Source organism: Chinchilla lanigera, unplaced genomic scaffold (genome assembly GCF_000276665.1).
Source record: "Chinchilla lanigera isolate Chin_1 unplaced genomic scaffold, ChiLan1.0 scaffold00050, whole genome shotgun sequence".
Classification (NCBI taxonomy): domain Eukaryota; kingdom Metazoa; phylum Chordata; class Mammalia; order Rodentia; family Chinchillidae; genus Chinchilla; species Chinchilla lanigera.
The window spans coordinates 13,627,283-13,642,264 of record NW_004955451.1 but is presented as its reverse complement, the minus strand read 5'-3'; the positions used below and the strand labels follow the sequence as shown (position 1 = coordinate 13,642,264).

Sequence of the window (14,982 nt, the reverse complement as noted above, 5' to 3'; positions counted from 1 at the left end):
GGCTGGCCTCTAACTTGTTGCAATCCTCCTGCCTCAGCCTCCCAAAGGCCTGGGATTACAGGTGTGTAGCACCATGCCAGGTGAGATCATCTCATCGATCTCTTTATTTATTTTGGTTGTTTTGAGGCAGGGTCTTGCTATGTAGTTCAGGCCAGCCTTGAACTCACTTATATATCCCTGGCTGGCCTCAGTTGAACTCATGGCAATCCTCCTGCCTCAGCCTCCCGAGTGCTGGGATTACAGGCATGTGCCACCACGCCCGGCCTTGTCGGTTTATTTATATATTGTGTCTTACTTGTAACTTTCTGGTGCTGAGGGCTGACCCAGGGCCTCCTGCTTGCTATGGCAGCGCCGTACCACAAAGCATCCACCACATTATTTCCTTTGTCCCCCAACACAGGTCAGGAGTAGAGATTACTGTGGCTCTACTCTCAGATGGGGATACTGAGTCACAGGTAGGTGGGTGGGTCTGGAGCTAACCCAGGTTCATCATAAGGTCCCTGGCCACTCTAGGGTGGACCTGGGGTACAGCAGAGGGCAGCCACCCTGCCTGGCTCTTCCTCGACGAAGGTTTGCCTTCTTTGGGCCCTGCCTGTCCCCTACCCTCCCCGCAGCCCCAGTCCCTGAGCCCTTGTCTCTCACCGGGGTCTCACGGTGGCCGCTATCAGGTCTTCTCCCCTCCAGAGCTACCTTCTCTACGTACTCCCAAGGAGGCCAGCTGGCACCCCAGGGCCATAACCCTCAGCAGGGCGCCAGGGTCTCTGCCGCCCTGAGATACCAGAACTGAGCGACCTGGGGCTACCGGACCTGGAGAGGCTGAGCCTCCGCCGGCTTCTCGGACCTGGGATCCCTGGGGGATCCCCTGGGCTTGCTCCCCAGAGCCACTTTCAGGGTGACCTGTGGGTCGCTGGAGGACAGGTTGCTGGGATTCCAAACCCGCTGTGGTCAGACCTGACCCCATCCCTGCTGCTCCTTCCACCTGAGCGGCCGCAGGGCAAACACAGCCCTTGGGAGCCGGACCTCCGCCTCCCGCCTTGGCCTTCCGCCCGGCTTACCTTCCCCTTCTTGGTGAGGACCTGCTTGTAAGACAGCCAGCCTTCTCTCCTGATGTCACTGAAGGCCGTGTCTGAGAGGTCAGAGGTTGAGTGTCGCTTTGAAGGGGCATCAGCATCCTCGGAGGTGCCCCAGCTATCCAGGGACTGCGGGGAGACCACACAGGGCAGGTGAGGGTGGCTCCTACCATACCAGCATCTCAGGAGCCCCATGGGCCACAGGGAGCCTCGCGGGCCTGGCGCATGTCCGTGGCGTCCCCTAAAGCACTGTGTAGCCTCCGAGGCCTGGCTTGGCCTCTCTGAGCTATCATGAGGCGTGACAGAGAAGCCAGAAGAGGGAAAGGCTGACACAAGCCTCCCAAGCCAGAAAAGCCAATCTGGACGCCGCTTTAACTTTACAGCCTTAAAGGAATTAAGGAAACGGGAAACAATCTTGTCAACAAGGAGTTAAGTAAATAGGGGAAGCAGGAACATCAACAAAGACAGAGGGAGCAGAGCGGGTAGTCCTGTCCACGAGGAGTTAAACAGAGGAAGTGACAGTGTCAACAGACTCCAGGAGCAAGGTGACAAGGCCAGGGAGAGTTAAGTAAACCGAGGAAGTGATAAAGATCGAGCCAGGTGGCAAGGGTGTCAAGGTATCAGACAGAGAGGGCCCATAAACAGTCAAGCGAGATGTGGCGCACGCCTGTAATCCCAGCGCTCTGGGCGGCTAAGGCAGGAGGATCGCAAGTTCAAGCCCAACCTGGGCATCTTAGCGGTTTAGAAAGACTCTGTCCCAAAATAAAAAAAAAAAATCCAAAAAGAGCTGGGGTACAGCTCATTTCGAAGGCCCTGGGCTTGAGTTCAATCCTCAGTACTACGAAAAACAAAAACAACCCACACCGGGCATAGTAGTGTAAGCCTATCATCCTAGCAGCGGGGTAGCTGCGGCAGGAGGCTTGCTATGCGCTCAAAGCCAGCCTGAGCTACATTGGGAGAACTTATCTCAAAAAAGAAAAAGAGAAAGAAAAAGGGAACAGTCGCAGGGCTGGGGTGCAGCTCAGTGGTGGAGCCCCGGCCTGGCACTCAAGGCCCCGGGCTCGCTCCCAGCAGCACAGGAGGAGCCTGCGGCCGCTGCACACCCAACCCTTTGCTTTCCAGGTCCTGAGGCCGGCAACTCCAGCTCTCCATCAGTGTCGCCGCCCGTGCCACCCCTTTCCGGCGCACTGCCCCCAGCAGACACCACGTGCACACGGAGGGCATCTCTTCAGAGGGTGCATGATGATGGGACAAGTGAGCACCCGCCCACAGGGAGCTAAGGCCGGCAGAAGGCACAGAGGCAGCAGGGAGCTGGGAAAGGCCAGGTGGGGGCTGAAATTCCCTAGCAGCCCTGAAGAACCCTAGGGAAAGTGAAAAAGGCCAAGCTTGGTGGCACATGCCTGGGATCCCAGCACTCAGGGAGGCTGAGGCAGGAGGATCGCTGCAAGTTTGAAGGCAGCCTGGGCCACACAGTGAGTTTAAGCCCAGCCTGAAACTATACAGTGAGACCCTGTCTCCAAAAAGAAAAACAAAAACAATGACAAAGAGAGAGTCACACGGTTAGAGGCGGCTGGAAACGTTCCAGAGGTGGCAGGGAGACGGGGCTAAGACTGTGGGTGGGAGGTGCGGAGGGTCAGGGGTGACGCAGCCGGCAGAGGAGTGGTCACGGGGGTGGCGTGGGGGTGCAGAGAGGAAGGAGCAGGAACCTAGGGGCTCATGGCGGGTCGGAGCCATAGGCCCAGAACCCACACCACCCACCCCCAGGTGCCCCGCCGCTCACCCCGTCGGTGAAGAAGCTCCGGAGCACCCGCAGGCTGGGCACGCGGCTCGGCAGGCGCCTGGGGAGCAAGGACCAAGGTGAGGGCGGGGTGGGGCGGTGCCGCGGGGCCCCAGCCTGCGCCCGCCAGGCTCCACACAGCTGGCCTGCGTGGCGGTGGCCTCCCCGCCCGCGTCCCGCCCGCTGGTCCTCACCGCAGCACCCGGCCCTCGTCCCGGAAGGTGTTGAGCCCGTCGTCGCAGGACTTGGAGCGCTCGGTGGTGACGGCCAGCAGGTAGGAGGAGCGGCGCGCGGCCCTGATGCTGCCTGCAAAGCGGCCGTGTCAGGCAGGCCAGGGCCAGGGCGGGCCGGGAGGGCTGAGCGGGGACGGCGGGAGGGGCCGGGGCCGGCGCGGGGCACTCACTGCAGTCCTGTGAGTAGTGGCGGCTGAGGGCGAAGGTGAAGGTCGGCGAGGACGGGCTGGTGCCCAAGACCGGGGCCGAGTTCATGGCACTGGAGACCACGGCGGAGGCGGGGACGTGCTTGGCCTGGAGGTCGATGCTGGGGCTGGTGGGCTCATCTGCGAGGGAGGAGGAGCGCTGTGACCGCACGGAGGGCTGCCTGCCTGGCCGCCTGGCCGGCTCTGCGCCCCTCACCGACAGGCCGGAGCCCACCCCATAGCTCCGCCAGCTCCACGGCCCTCACATCGCACCAGGCTGGCCAGCAGACCCCTCAGGCTGCGGGCAGGAGTTGGGCTGTCTCTCCCAGATCAGACTGGAGCTCCCCGAGGCTAAGGACAGTCTTTCCCATCCGCCGGCGCGCCCTGAGGAGCTACATCTCCCTCACAGTGAGTGACAGCCGCCGCAGCCAGGCCCTTCCCGGGCCCTGCCAGCCCCAGCCTCTCCCCTCTTCCCTTGTTGCCTGGCCCAGCACGGTCCCTGGAGCCTGGATCTCAGTGTCACCAGCCTGCCGGCCGCAGCCCCACCCTACCCGCCCCTCACGGGCACCTCAGCTCCAAGGTGCCTCGGCTTTTCCTGCCCCCCATCCACCCTGGCATGGGGTGAGGCAGCACCTCCGGCCAGGCCAGGACCCAGGGGCTCCCCAGCCTCCCTGCCCTCAACCTCACCCTCCCTACCTAGCTGCAGGCAGCCTTTGCCGCCCCCCTGCGGCCCCGGGATGCATAGGCTGTCCCCATCCTGTAAGTCTTGGCCACAGTGTCCTTTTCTATGTCCTCCATGCCCACCACGTCCCATCCAGGCCACAGGCCCTTCCTGCCCTCCAGATCTCCCTGTGCCACCCAGTGGCCCTGGCTCACCCTGTTTTCCGAGTACTAAGGGTAGCCTGGAGTCCACACAGGCTTAACACTACCACCTACCCGAGGGACAGAGGGACAGAGGGAGGAAGGACGGGGGAGGGAAGGATGGGTGGAAAGAAGGAGCATGTGAAAGGAGGAACAAAAGAAGGAGGGATGCTGGGCATGGCGGCACATGCAGGAGGCTGAGGCAGGAGGACCGCTGTGAGTTGGAGGCCAGCCTGGGCTACATAGCAAGACCTTGTCTTAAACAGGAGGGAGGGACCTGAGGCAGAACAGATGGACAGAAGAAGGGAGGGGGAAGGCAACAGTGGAAAGTACGAATGAACAGGAGGTGGGGGCGCAGGCAGGGCAGACAGCCGGCGTCCCAGGACAGTTGCTGCGGCACTCACCAATGAAGGGGATGGAAGCCAGGGAGTCCTCGGTGGTGGCCAGAGGGGCCACCCTCCTGCCCAGGCGCTCCACTCGCCCACTGGCCTCTGGCTCCGGGCACTCGTCCCCGGGGCCCAGGTCCATCTGCCTGGCGGGGCCCAGCTGGCCCTTGCGGCCGGTGGGCGGCTTCTGCCTCAGCACCACCTCCTCGCGGCGAGCCTCAGTGGGGGCGTCCAGGGCCCGGGCACTGGGCTCCGGCCTCGATACCCGGGGTGGCTCAGCGGCCTCGGGCGGGAACGGCGTGGGGGTCTGGGCCAGGCTGAAGGTGGGCAGCCCCCCAAAGGGCGAGTCCCGGAAGGAGAGCGCGTGCAGGAGGCCAGTCCGGCGCTGGAAGGACGGGCTGTAGCTGCGGTAGCCAATGTACCCAATGTCATCCAGGCCCTGCAGGCCAGGCACGGGAGAGGCCTGAGGCCCCGGCAGGTCCCGAGCAGGGCAGGCAGTTGTACGGGCAGCGGGACGCTGGGAGGCCCAACCACAGCGCTCGAAGCGGGGCGACCCCAGTGCACCTGGCCCCAGGGCTTCGGCGGAGCGGGTGGCCCGGCCCAGGTAATCCTCCGAGCGAGCCCGATGCCAGCTCTCCCGGCCCAGCTGGCTCAAGGCATCCTGGGACGTGGAGCAGGGCCACGCACGGTGGGCAGTCATGTCCTCCAGCCGGTCCTGGGAGGCACTGCGGGCCCGGGGTGGCATGGCCGGGCACTGGCTCTCCCCTGCCCTGCGGGGCACCTGCTTCGACAGCCAGTGTGACAGGGCCTGCTGGCACTCCAGTCTGCTGGGAAGCGCCCGGCTGCTGGGCTCCGGGAAGGCACGGGGCGTCCGGAGCTCCGAGGGAAGGTGAGGGAAGGCACCAGGGCTCGGGCGGGGCTGGCTCATCCCCAAGGAAGAGGGCTCCGGCGGGGTGCGGGCGGCGGGTGGGACGCGGGGCCCTGGGTCGCTCCACGCAGCGGGGCTCCGGGGGTCGCTGGGCAGGGCTGAGGTGGGCTCAGGCACCATAGTGGCCCAGGCAGACAGCCGGGCCGGTGGGGCGTAGGTCTTCCGGGGGTAGCAGAGAGGGGGTGGCTCGGGGATGCTGCGTGCCTCTCCGGAATAGGGCTCGTTCCCCTTCAGGTAGGCGTCCTGGGAGTAGGCCTGGCCAGGGACAAAGAGACAGGTGAGCAGGGGCACCCAGTGCCCAGGAAGGGGCTGGAGGGAAAGGACTGGGCGGGGCAGGCGGGCATGTGTCAGATAGTCCAGGGGGAGGGCAAAGAAGCAGCAGGCTTCTCACACACACACACACACACACACACACACACACACACTCCTCTAGACAGAGCAGGTGACAAGGGCAGCTCACAGCCTCAAATGTCCCCACGTCTGTGTTCTGGCTCCCACAGGCCACCCGGCTGCCTTATGTCCCAGTGGCACAGCCATGTGGGTGGGGCGGGAAACTCCAGTTAAGGTGGCAGGCCAGAAGAAAGCTGCTGAGGGGCGTGTCCAGGGCGGGGTGGGCTGGGAATAGGGAGCTGGGGCCCGGCTGCTGGGCCACCGGGGAAGGAGGGCCTGTCCCACATCCTGTCCCCTCGAGGCCAGCCCAGAGGAGGGGCCGGCCCTGTGGCAGCCAGCGGAGGGACCCTGGGCCACCTTCTGCCACCCCAGGCCTGGAATCTGGCACTGGTTGCCGAGGCTGACGCTGCATTGCTGAGGAATGACAGGGCCCGCGCCCAGGCCCTGCCAAAAGAGGAGGCGGCCCCCAGGGACAGACTGCAGGCTGATGGCCCTGGCCGCCTGGCCCAGCTGCCGGGGGCCTATGGCAGAGTGAAGTATCAGAGGGTGGGAGGTGACCCCAAACACACACACACACACTCACACACACACACCACGGCTCAGGAGACACAGGGAGACACACACCCAACACACAGGAACACAATGAGACACCCATGCACACACTGCCCCTCGGTCCAGGCACAAACATCACGTGACAGGGATGCGCTAACCACACCCCCGCACACTCACCCCTCCAGCCTGGCACACGCACAGGGACAGCCACACACATACCTCTCCCTCCTGCCATCCCGCTGGCTCCCGGGGCTCCTGGCATCAGGGCGGCGGGGACAGCATCCTGCCTGCCCGAGACCCCACCCCACCGCCGAAGCCCCCAAGGCGGCGGCCGCCTCTGGCCCAGCCTCGGCCCCTCTGTCTGCCTGGCTGGCCGGCAGCTCCCAAGCCCCCGCCGGCTCCCTCCTCAGGGCCGGTGGGAGGAGGAGGAGGAGGAGGATGGGTGTGGAGGGGCCGCGCGTCGGCGGTGGCGTCAGCCGCTGCCGGGACCCGATTGGCCTGCAGCTTTGGCTCCCGACCACAGGAATGCCTGGGCCCCACCCTCGGCCGCCAGAGGTGGGGGCGCTGTGGAGGCCCCCAGATGCCAACATCTGGGCTGCTGGCCCACTGAAGCCCACCTGGGGGGCCAAGCTGGGAGCTGCTGCCCCATCCGCCCTCGGCCCTTGCCAGACGGAGAGGGGGCACCCGGTCCCGCCCTGTTACCCCCTCTTAGCCAGCCTGGCCTCGGCCTGGGGGGAGGTATCCAGCCAAGGTTTTTGAGACGTGGGGCGAACCCTCCACCTCCAAGTCCCATCCCCCCCCAGGGGACAACTGAGGTCAGGATGGAGGTTCCCGGGGGCACGGTGCCAAGAGTGGTAGTGTGACTGCAGTGATTACGAGAGCCTGTCCAGGGCAGAGACCTCTGCCCAGGCAAGCTGGCATGTGGCAGGGACCCGCAAGATCAGAGCTGTGTGTGGGCGAGGCGGTGGCATCTGGGGGACACGGCTCCTGGTGGCCCATCCTGCGCCGCATGCTCAGTGTGCCCAGGTGTGGGGGTGGGGCTCGGGCACACATCTGGGCGTGTGAATGTGGGGCTCTGTGATATGCTGGGCGGGGGGGCCGAGGGGCTGGAGAACGCTGTGGCACGTGCACTTGTGTAACACACCCACGGGTGTTCCCGTCACGCAGCAAGAGCCCCAGGCCCTGCTGCCACCTTCTGCAGGTTCTGCCAGGGGGTAGGGACACAGGGTCTCAAGGTCCAGCTCTGTGTGGGCTGTGGCATCAGGGGGCAGATCGGGGTGGCACGGGGGCATCTGCACTGACGCCTGGCCTGTGTGCTGTGTGTCACTGGAGCACACACGTGCTACACCAAGGGCAGTGCTGGGGGTTGTGTCATCCTGGTGTGACCTGCATGTGCCCTGAACAAAGCTGGTGATGGGGTGGTCTGGGGGCACCTGGTATATGTGGGTCACCCAGAGGCCCCTCATCAGGACCAGGCAGGGAGGTGGGACCAGGCACCTCTCACAGGCACTGACAAGAACGTGCCAGTCTGGCAGGGCCCGCTGGGCCACCTCCTTCCGGGACCTGGGCAGGAATCCTGCCTGCCGAGGCCAGTGCCTGCCCTCTCCGGGGCACAGAGCAGCCCTGAATGAAGTAACAGGCAGCCCCCGCCCAGGGAGCGGCCCATGGCCCCGATTGGGCAATGCCACGCTGCGTTTCCTTCTGTGTCCCACAGGGGGCAAGGCTGGAGCAGGGCCGGGGAGAGGGCCGAGTGCCACCCGCCCTGGGCGCGCAGCGCAGGACTCACCAGCTGGAGGATGTCCTCGTCCTTGGGCATGATGGACAGCTCCAGGGTGTCATCGCTGCAGGGACAGGGCCGATGTCAGGCCGGGCAGAGGACGAGGACCCCGCCAGCAGGGCCCGGGGGGGCTCTTCTGGGAGGGGGCGGCAGGGGCTCACCTGTTCTGGATCAGGGCTATGACCTGGGAGTAGGTCTTCCCGATGACGCTCTCCCCATTCACCTTCACCAGCCGGTCTCCTGGGGACAAGGGCAGGGCACGCGTGAGAGGCAGGTGCCCACGGCCCGCTGGGAACCCCCAGGCCAGGTGTAGATGGCAGCGGGGAGTCAGCAGCCCGCCCAGAGCCCGCATCCAGGAGTCCCACCCTAACCAGAGGCGGGGAACCGGCCGCACCTGTGCGGAGCCCTGCCCGGTGCGCAGGGCCATTGTCCTTCACGTGCTTCACGAAGATGGTGTCCATGGGCTCCAGGCGGTGCCGGGGGGAGGGGCCTGGTGGGCACCAGCCAGGTTAGCAGGGTGGCTGCTGAGGGTCACACCCACACACGCTACACACGGGGCACTGTGAGTGATCACAAACACACCACACCCACGCTCACGTCCACCAATGCACAGAAAGCCAAGCAGGCACACCAGGAGTAGGAAAACCTACGCGGGCACAGAGAGAGCAGCGCAGATGCCCACCAAGTCCTGTCAGGAAGCAGGCTAAAGGACTCAAAGATACAGTCCTTGTCGGGCATGGTGGTGCACACCTGCAATCCCAGCACTCAGGAGGCTGAGGCAGGAGGATAGCTGTGAGTTCAAGGCCAGCCTGGGCTACATAGGGAGCTCAAGGCCAGGCTGCACTACATAGCAAGATCCTGTCTCAAAAAATCCAAAACAAACACACACAAAAAAAAGACAAAGGAGAGATGCCATACAGGAGGCTCCCTATCAAGTCCTGAAGACTCCTAGCCCTCAAGATAACCCACACAGAGAAATGAAAGTCCGCCCCACATGCCAGAGCATGCCCAACACTCACACCTCCTGCCCACTCCTTCCTCAGGGTTGGGGGCTCCACGGGGAGTCCAGAGAGCCCCTGGGCAGGCTCAAACCCCGCTACAGCCACGGTACCCTCCCTTGGGGCGGGGAGCTGGGTCTGGCTACCGTGCTCACATCTGCCAGCACTGTCACCTACAGAGTGGGCCTGTTTGGGGCACTGGCCCAGCCCCCTCCCAGCCTGTGGCACAGGGACAGAACCGTCCCCATGGCTGCCCACAGAGGCCTAAGGGCAGGGCAGGAACATGTAGGAGGCCGGGAGCTGGCACGGGCCCTTGGGTCGCAAGGGCAACAGGCAGGAGTTCGAGACCTGCGTGTGAGGAGAGCTGGGGCCCCGCTCTCCCGGGGCTCCTCCGTCTCTATCGGCAAAGCCCACCCTTCTCGGCCCCAGCAGCAGCCCTAGGCCCGGCAGCCCAGGCCTGGGCTTTGGTTTGAGGTAGGAGCAACCGAAGGGAGGATGCAGGTGCCCCCCAGCGCGCCATGGTCTGCAGGAGGGACAGGCCCACAGGGACACAAACGTGAGGAAAGCCGGGAGGAGCGGGGGAGGAGGGGCCGCCTGGAGCACCCAGACAGGACAGAGAAGAACAGAACAGAAGGAGCCGGGCGGGCAATGGGAGACACAGCCGAGCCGGGGCTGGATCCTGCCAGCCCGACCTGGGCACCTCCACCCGCCTGCCCACTCACTCACCTCTTCCGCCTGCTGCTCGGCCTCCTCGGCCTCCATTCTCCTCCTCCTGCAGCGACAGAGTGGGCCCAGCCCTCAGCGGCATGGAGGAGTCCAGTGCCCCCCACCTCCTCCCAGCAAGCCAACAGCAGGGGGCGGGCCCGTCTGCTCTACCCCACGTCCCAGGCCAGGCTCCCGTGGCCGCCTGCCGACCCCACCGCCCCGCCCCCCAGCCACCTGGGAACCCAGGGCTCCAGGGCCAGGCCTCTGTCCCCTGGGAGGCACACACTGAAGAGCAGGGGACACAGATAAGCAGCGTGGCAGGGGACGGCCGCGCTATCTCCCGCGCAGAGCGCGGCGGGCGGGAGGGCAGGGCCTGATTAGTGGGCTCTGGGGAGGGGCTTTCAAGGCACGTTTGGGAGTGGCAGGAGGGGGCACCTTGCGGAGGGACAGGACGCACAGACCCTTGGCGGTAGGAACAAGCAAGCACATGCAGGGGCGCCCGCTCTCACCAGCAAGTGACGGGAGTCACACTAAAGCGTCCAGGCGGGGAAGGAGAGGTCCTCCCCGCCCGGCTGGCATGGACACCAGCCAGAGCAGCGGTCTCTGGCAGCAGAGAGATGCAGAGCTAAGGAGACCCCCGGGAGGCCCGGGGGTGGTCCTGGGAAGGGGTGCTGCTTTGGGGAGGAGCCAGGACTAAAGGAAGCAGAAGGACAGGGCGCAGGCCAGCAGGATGTGGCGTCTCAGAGCCCTCTCCACAGACACACCGGGCCCATTTCACAGATGACAGCCTGACTTGTCTGAGGCCTCTCAGAGCAAGGGCTGGACCCAGCACTCGCTGGTAGCCCAGCCAGGACGCCCCCGCCCTGTGGGGCGCATGCTGACGAGAGGTGACGTGACAGCAGAGCGCTCGGGGCGGCAGGGCAGATGGATCTCTTTGGATGGCTGAGCCCCTACAGGCGTCAGGGCAGCAGGAGGAGGCGGGGACTCCGCCAGGGCCCCGAAGTCCTCCCGGGTCTGCAAAGGTGATGGGGCTGTGCCTGGCTCCCCGCCCTGCCAAGGCCTCCCAGTGCCTGTGAAAGGCGAGCTCAGCGCCCTAGGACACTGCTGCCACCACTGTCCCCCATCTGCAGGGCGCCCTGAGCTAAGGTGGCAGGGGTGGGGAAGGAGGGGGCTCGGGGGCTGAAGGGGCGGGTGTCCTTGGGCACAAGGGGTGGGACAGTGCCCACACCACTGCCACCCTTACACACAGCTGCGGCCAGTGACAACAGCGCCCCCAACAGTGACGTGCACACATGACACATTTCAGAAGCGTGTGCATGCACGCCTGTACCCGGCATGCCACACACACGTGTGCGTGCAGACACGTAAGCACACAAAGGCCACAGAACCCCATGCTTTCCTTCTCGGGCAGTGAGACCGAGAGGACCCTAAGGGAGACCCCCACAGCTGTGGCAGGGTGATTCCAGTGCTGGAGAAGGGGAGAGAGGGGCTGCGGACCCCAACATAACTCTTCTCCCCTGTAGGAAAGAAGGGACCAGGCCCTTGTGGGGGCTCTGACGGCTGCGCCCCTCTTCCCATCCTCCTGTTGGCTCAGCCCCGACCCGCAGCCTTGGGCTGGGCTGCAAGCCGGTTCCTCTGGGCTTGGAGAAGCGGACATTTATATTAGGGCTGGAAGGGCTCTCAGTGGCCAAGGCAATAAATGCACCAGGGCGGAGTAGAGAAGCTGCCAAGGCGGGCAAGGCAGCCTCGAGTCCACAGCGCCTCAGGTGTCCCAGGACCAGGGGATCCTCTGCCCCACCCTGTGGCTCTTTCTGGGTGCAGCACTGCAGCCGCACAGGCCCGGGACACGCTGGGAAGGCCCGCTGGGACCAACCCTGTGAGCACTGGAGACCGGGACAGCAGACCCAGCTCAGAAGCCGCCAGTGGACCAGGAAGCCCACCTTCCCCTCAGCGGCTGTCCACTTTCCAGAGAGGTCACCTGGACTCCTACCTCTGGGTCCCCTGCCCTGAGCCAGCCGCTCCCACCTCTCCTGGGCAGACCCAGTCCATGGCGGCAGGGGTCTGACCTGTTCACACAGTGCAGGCGCCCCAGCCCCTGCAGCCCTCCTCCAGGGCCTTGTCAGAGGGGGCCCCCGCCCCAGGGAGCCTCGGGTTCAGGCGAGCGAGCGAGCGCGCTACCTTCAGGCTGCAGTGCACGGCGGACTCGGGCGGGTACACGATGAAGTGCCGCAGGGTGAAGCCGAAGCCGTCCTGGAGACTCTTGCGCAGCAGCAGGGTCCTCGGCCCCTGCCAGGGCAGCGGGCGCCCGGGAGAGCACCCATCTTTTGGGCCCAGTGGCAACTGCGGGGACACCGGGAGGGAGAGTGAGTGGCAGGTGGCTGGCAGCCTGCCTGGGACCCACGAGGAACCACGGGTCCACCGCTCTGCCCGCGCCCTCTGCTCCGTTCTTCCCTGCCATCAGCTCAGCAGCCTCCAGCTCCCGTTTCCCTCCAGCCCCTGGCGACGCCTTGGCCTCTGGAGAACCCGGCAGGAGCCAGGTACGCACTCAGTGTGGCAAACGGTGGCCGAGCACCTACTGTGCGCGGGGGCGCCCACAGCCTTCCTCCTTGGAGGCGCCTGCTGCCATCTAAGCACATACAACTCACACCCATGTACTCAGACACGCACATGCGCAGAGACAGAACGTAGCGCTCACACACAGGTGCACAGGCAAACACAGGCAGACCCACAGCAGCACCAAGTCCGCACGCTTACGCAGACAGAAACACGAGTAACTGCAGACAGGCACACGCAGGTACACAGACACACGGCCCACACACAGCCTTCAGGAGTGGCAGCAAGAATGTGGGGACCAGGAGCTTCGAGGGCACAGCGGGGACATCAGACAGTGCTAAGGAACAGCTGCAGGTCCCAGAGCGCGGCGGGGTCGCCGGAAGCAGGTGGGGCAGCGACAGTGTCCAAGAGGATGTCAGGTGGCACCTGAGAGAAGACCCCTCTCAGGTCTCGCTGGACAAGGGCACAGTGGGTGACAGGAGGGCGTGAGAGGCTGTGCACAGAGAGGCCAATGAAGAAGGTGGGCGTCCGGGGGAGGCTGGAGCAGGAAACGCTGGGAGGCTCCCCCCCAGCAGGCAGCCTGGCTTGCCCTAATCAGATGCCCCCCCCCCGCCGCCACACCCCCAGCCGCCTTCAGCTGCTCGCACCTCCTTGGCCCCCCACACTGAGGGAGGAAGGCCCCAGTCCTGAGGGGCGTGGCTCCCACTTCACCCCACTGCTTCCCATGTAGGGCGGGAGAAGCCTCAGGCACATCCGCAGCCCCAGTGGGTGATGCCGCGGGCTCACCGCAAGCATCACGTCCCCAGTCCTGGCCCTTTCTGCACAGAAGGGAGGCCGAGACAGCCTGGCAGGTGCGGGGAGAGGAGGAAGGGGCAGTGAGACCAGGCAGGAGCATCCCAGGAGCCAGAGCAGGCAGAGACAGGAAAGAGGCCAAGGCAAGGCGGATGCTTGGACTCAGGCAGCCCGGGCAAATCCACAGTGAGGCTGGGGCCCCCATTCTCAGAAGGGGCCCCGCCAAGTCTGGATCACCCCAGATTGGAGACCTGGGGGGACTCACGTATCTGGCAGGAGACTCAGTGATGTGCCCCGCTCCTTCCTCCTGAAACCCCCTGCATTTCCTACTGCGCCAACCAGCAAGGAGCTAATCAGAGAGAAGAGGGCCCCTCCTGCCCCCCTGCAGAAGCTCCTGCTCCTCTCCAGCGTGGGCAGCCCCCCTGCCCGTCCCCCACCCAGGCGCAGAGCTGTTTGCCGTGCCATTGTTCCGCTGGTGTCCTGGATTAAGGTTTAAGCCACCAGCTGCCCCAGTGATGAGAAGTGGCTGGGACAGGTCCCCGCACGCCCCCCGCCCCTCCCCCAGCACACATCCTGCCCAGAGCCGCCAGCTGCCTGGGGTGCAGCTCCCTGGGGGTAGGGGACCTGCCCGGGATCCAGGGCAATGGGGGAGCCTTCCTCCTCGCTCAGGTCCTCTCCTCACCCACACCCTCCAGGCACCCCCTCTCTTATCTCTGCCTTTCTCTTCCCTCTGCTCCTTCCTTCCAGGTCCCCCTCCTCCACCCGTTCCTACCAGGCTTTGAGATGTCACCCATACCCTTGCTTGAAGAGGACCTACCACAGGCCCAGCCAGGGCAGTGGTCCCGGCTGCGAAGTTCTTCCTGAACCCTCTCCTCAGGGCTTCACCACACACAAACATTTCCACTCCTCCCCTCTGACCTGAGCCACCCTGGGCCCTGCCGTCACTTCCAGCAGAAGGAGGTGACGCGTTCAGATACAGAAAGATCTAGCACCGAGAGCTCGGAAGGTGAGCAGACACGGGACAGCTCACACACTCACCAACGCTGGCTCCCTCCCACACACAGACAGGGGCCCGGACATTAGTGATTCAGCCCTCCTAGCCCAGATCCTGCCAGGAAGGAAGAGCCATGAGGGCACCTGCCGGTGGCGGGAGCAGGGCACCATCAGGCCAACGCAGACGTGCTACTACTGTAGCTTGGCAAGACCAGGAACGAGAACCCAGAGGCGCAGCTCCTCCCCCAGGAGCATAAAGAGGTCATCGCAGGGAGGACACTATTCGGGCTGGGCACAGCGCCCACTGTGAGTCATGCCCCACCAGCCCGGCAGATCCCGGCCATCAGAACGCACCCCCAGGCCCACCGCTACGGCCCTGAGGTCACCCACCCGCTGGGGCCCATCCTGCCACCTCGGCGCCCTGCGCCCACTGGGGAACCCTCCCGTGCAGAGTGCAGACCCTCGGGGCAAGCCTGCCCGCGGCTCCATTTACCGGCCCCCGCCGAGCTCCCTGTCAGCCCCAGCTCTGACTCCGGGATTCCTGACGCCACCAGCCCCTCTGCCCCTCCACCGCCTGCACGCTTTCAGAGGGCTGAGCCCCCAGGCCTCTGCCCAGACCTGAGGCCCTCCTACGCGCCCAGCCGCAGCGCCCCAACTCCCCACACCCTCCTGGAAGCGCGGCTCACCCTGGCCCGGTGCGGCCCGCGGTGGACCAGGCAGGGCATCCAGAGGCAGCGCGGCTCCGGGGAGCTGCAGTCCACGCCGACGGCGCGCGCCCAGCG

At 65.3% G+C, this 14,982-nt stretch overlaps 1 protein-coding gene across 1 annotated transcript in view; it reads right to left on the bottom strand.

The window, feature by feature from the left end:
* Arhgap23 (Rho GTPase activating protein 23) overlaps positions 1–14,982 on the bottom strand; it is a gene marked incomplete at its 3' end in the record, with an annotated part of 40,705 nt that extends 25,723 nt beyond the window's left edge. The window contains 11 exon segments of the mRNA XM_013519356.1: positions 1,056–1,199; positions 2,851–2,908; positions 3,042–3,153; positions 3,251–3,406; positions 4,531–5,695; positions 8,169–8,223; positions 8,321–8,399; positions 8,554–8,649; positions 9,884–9,929; positions 12,041–12,202; positions 14,887–14,982. Of these exon segments, the coding sequence (XP_013374810.1) occupies positions 1,056–1,199; positions 2,851–2,908; positions 3,042–3,153; positions 3,251–3,406; positions 4,531–5,695; positions 8,169–8,223; positions 8,321–8,399; positions 8,554–8,649; positions 9,884–9,929; positions 12,041–12,202; positions 14,887–14,925 (2,112 nt within the window).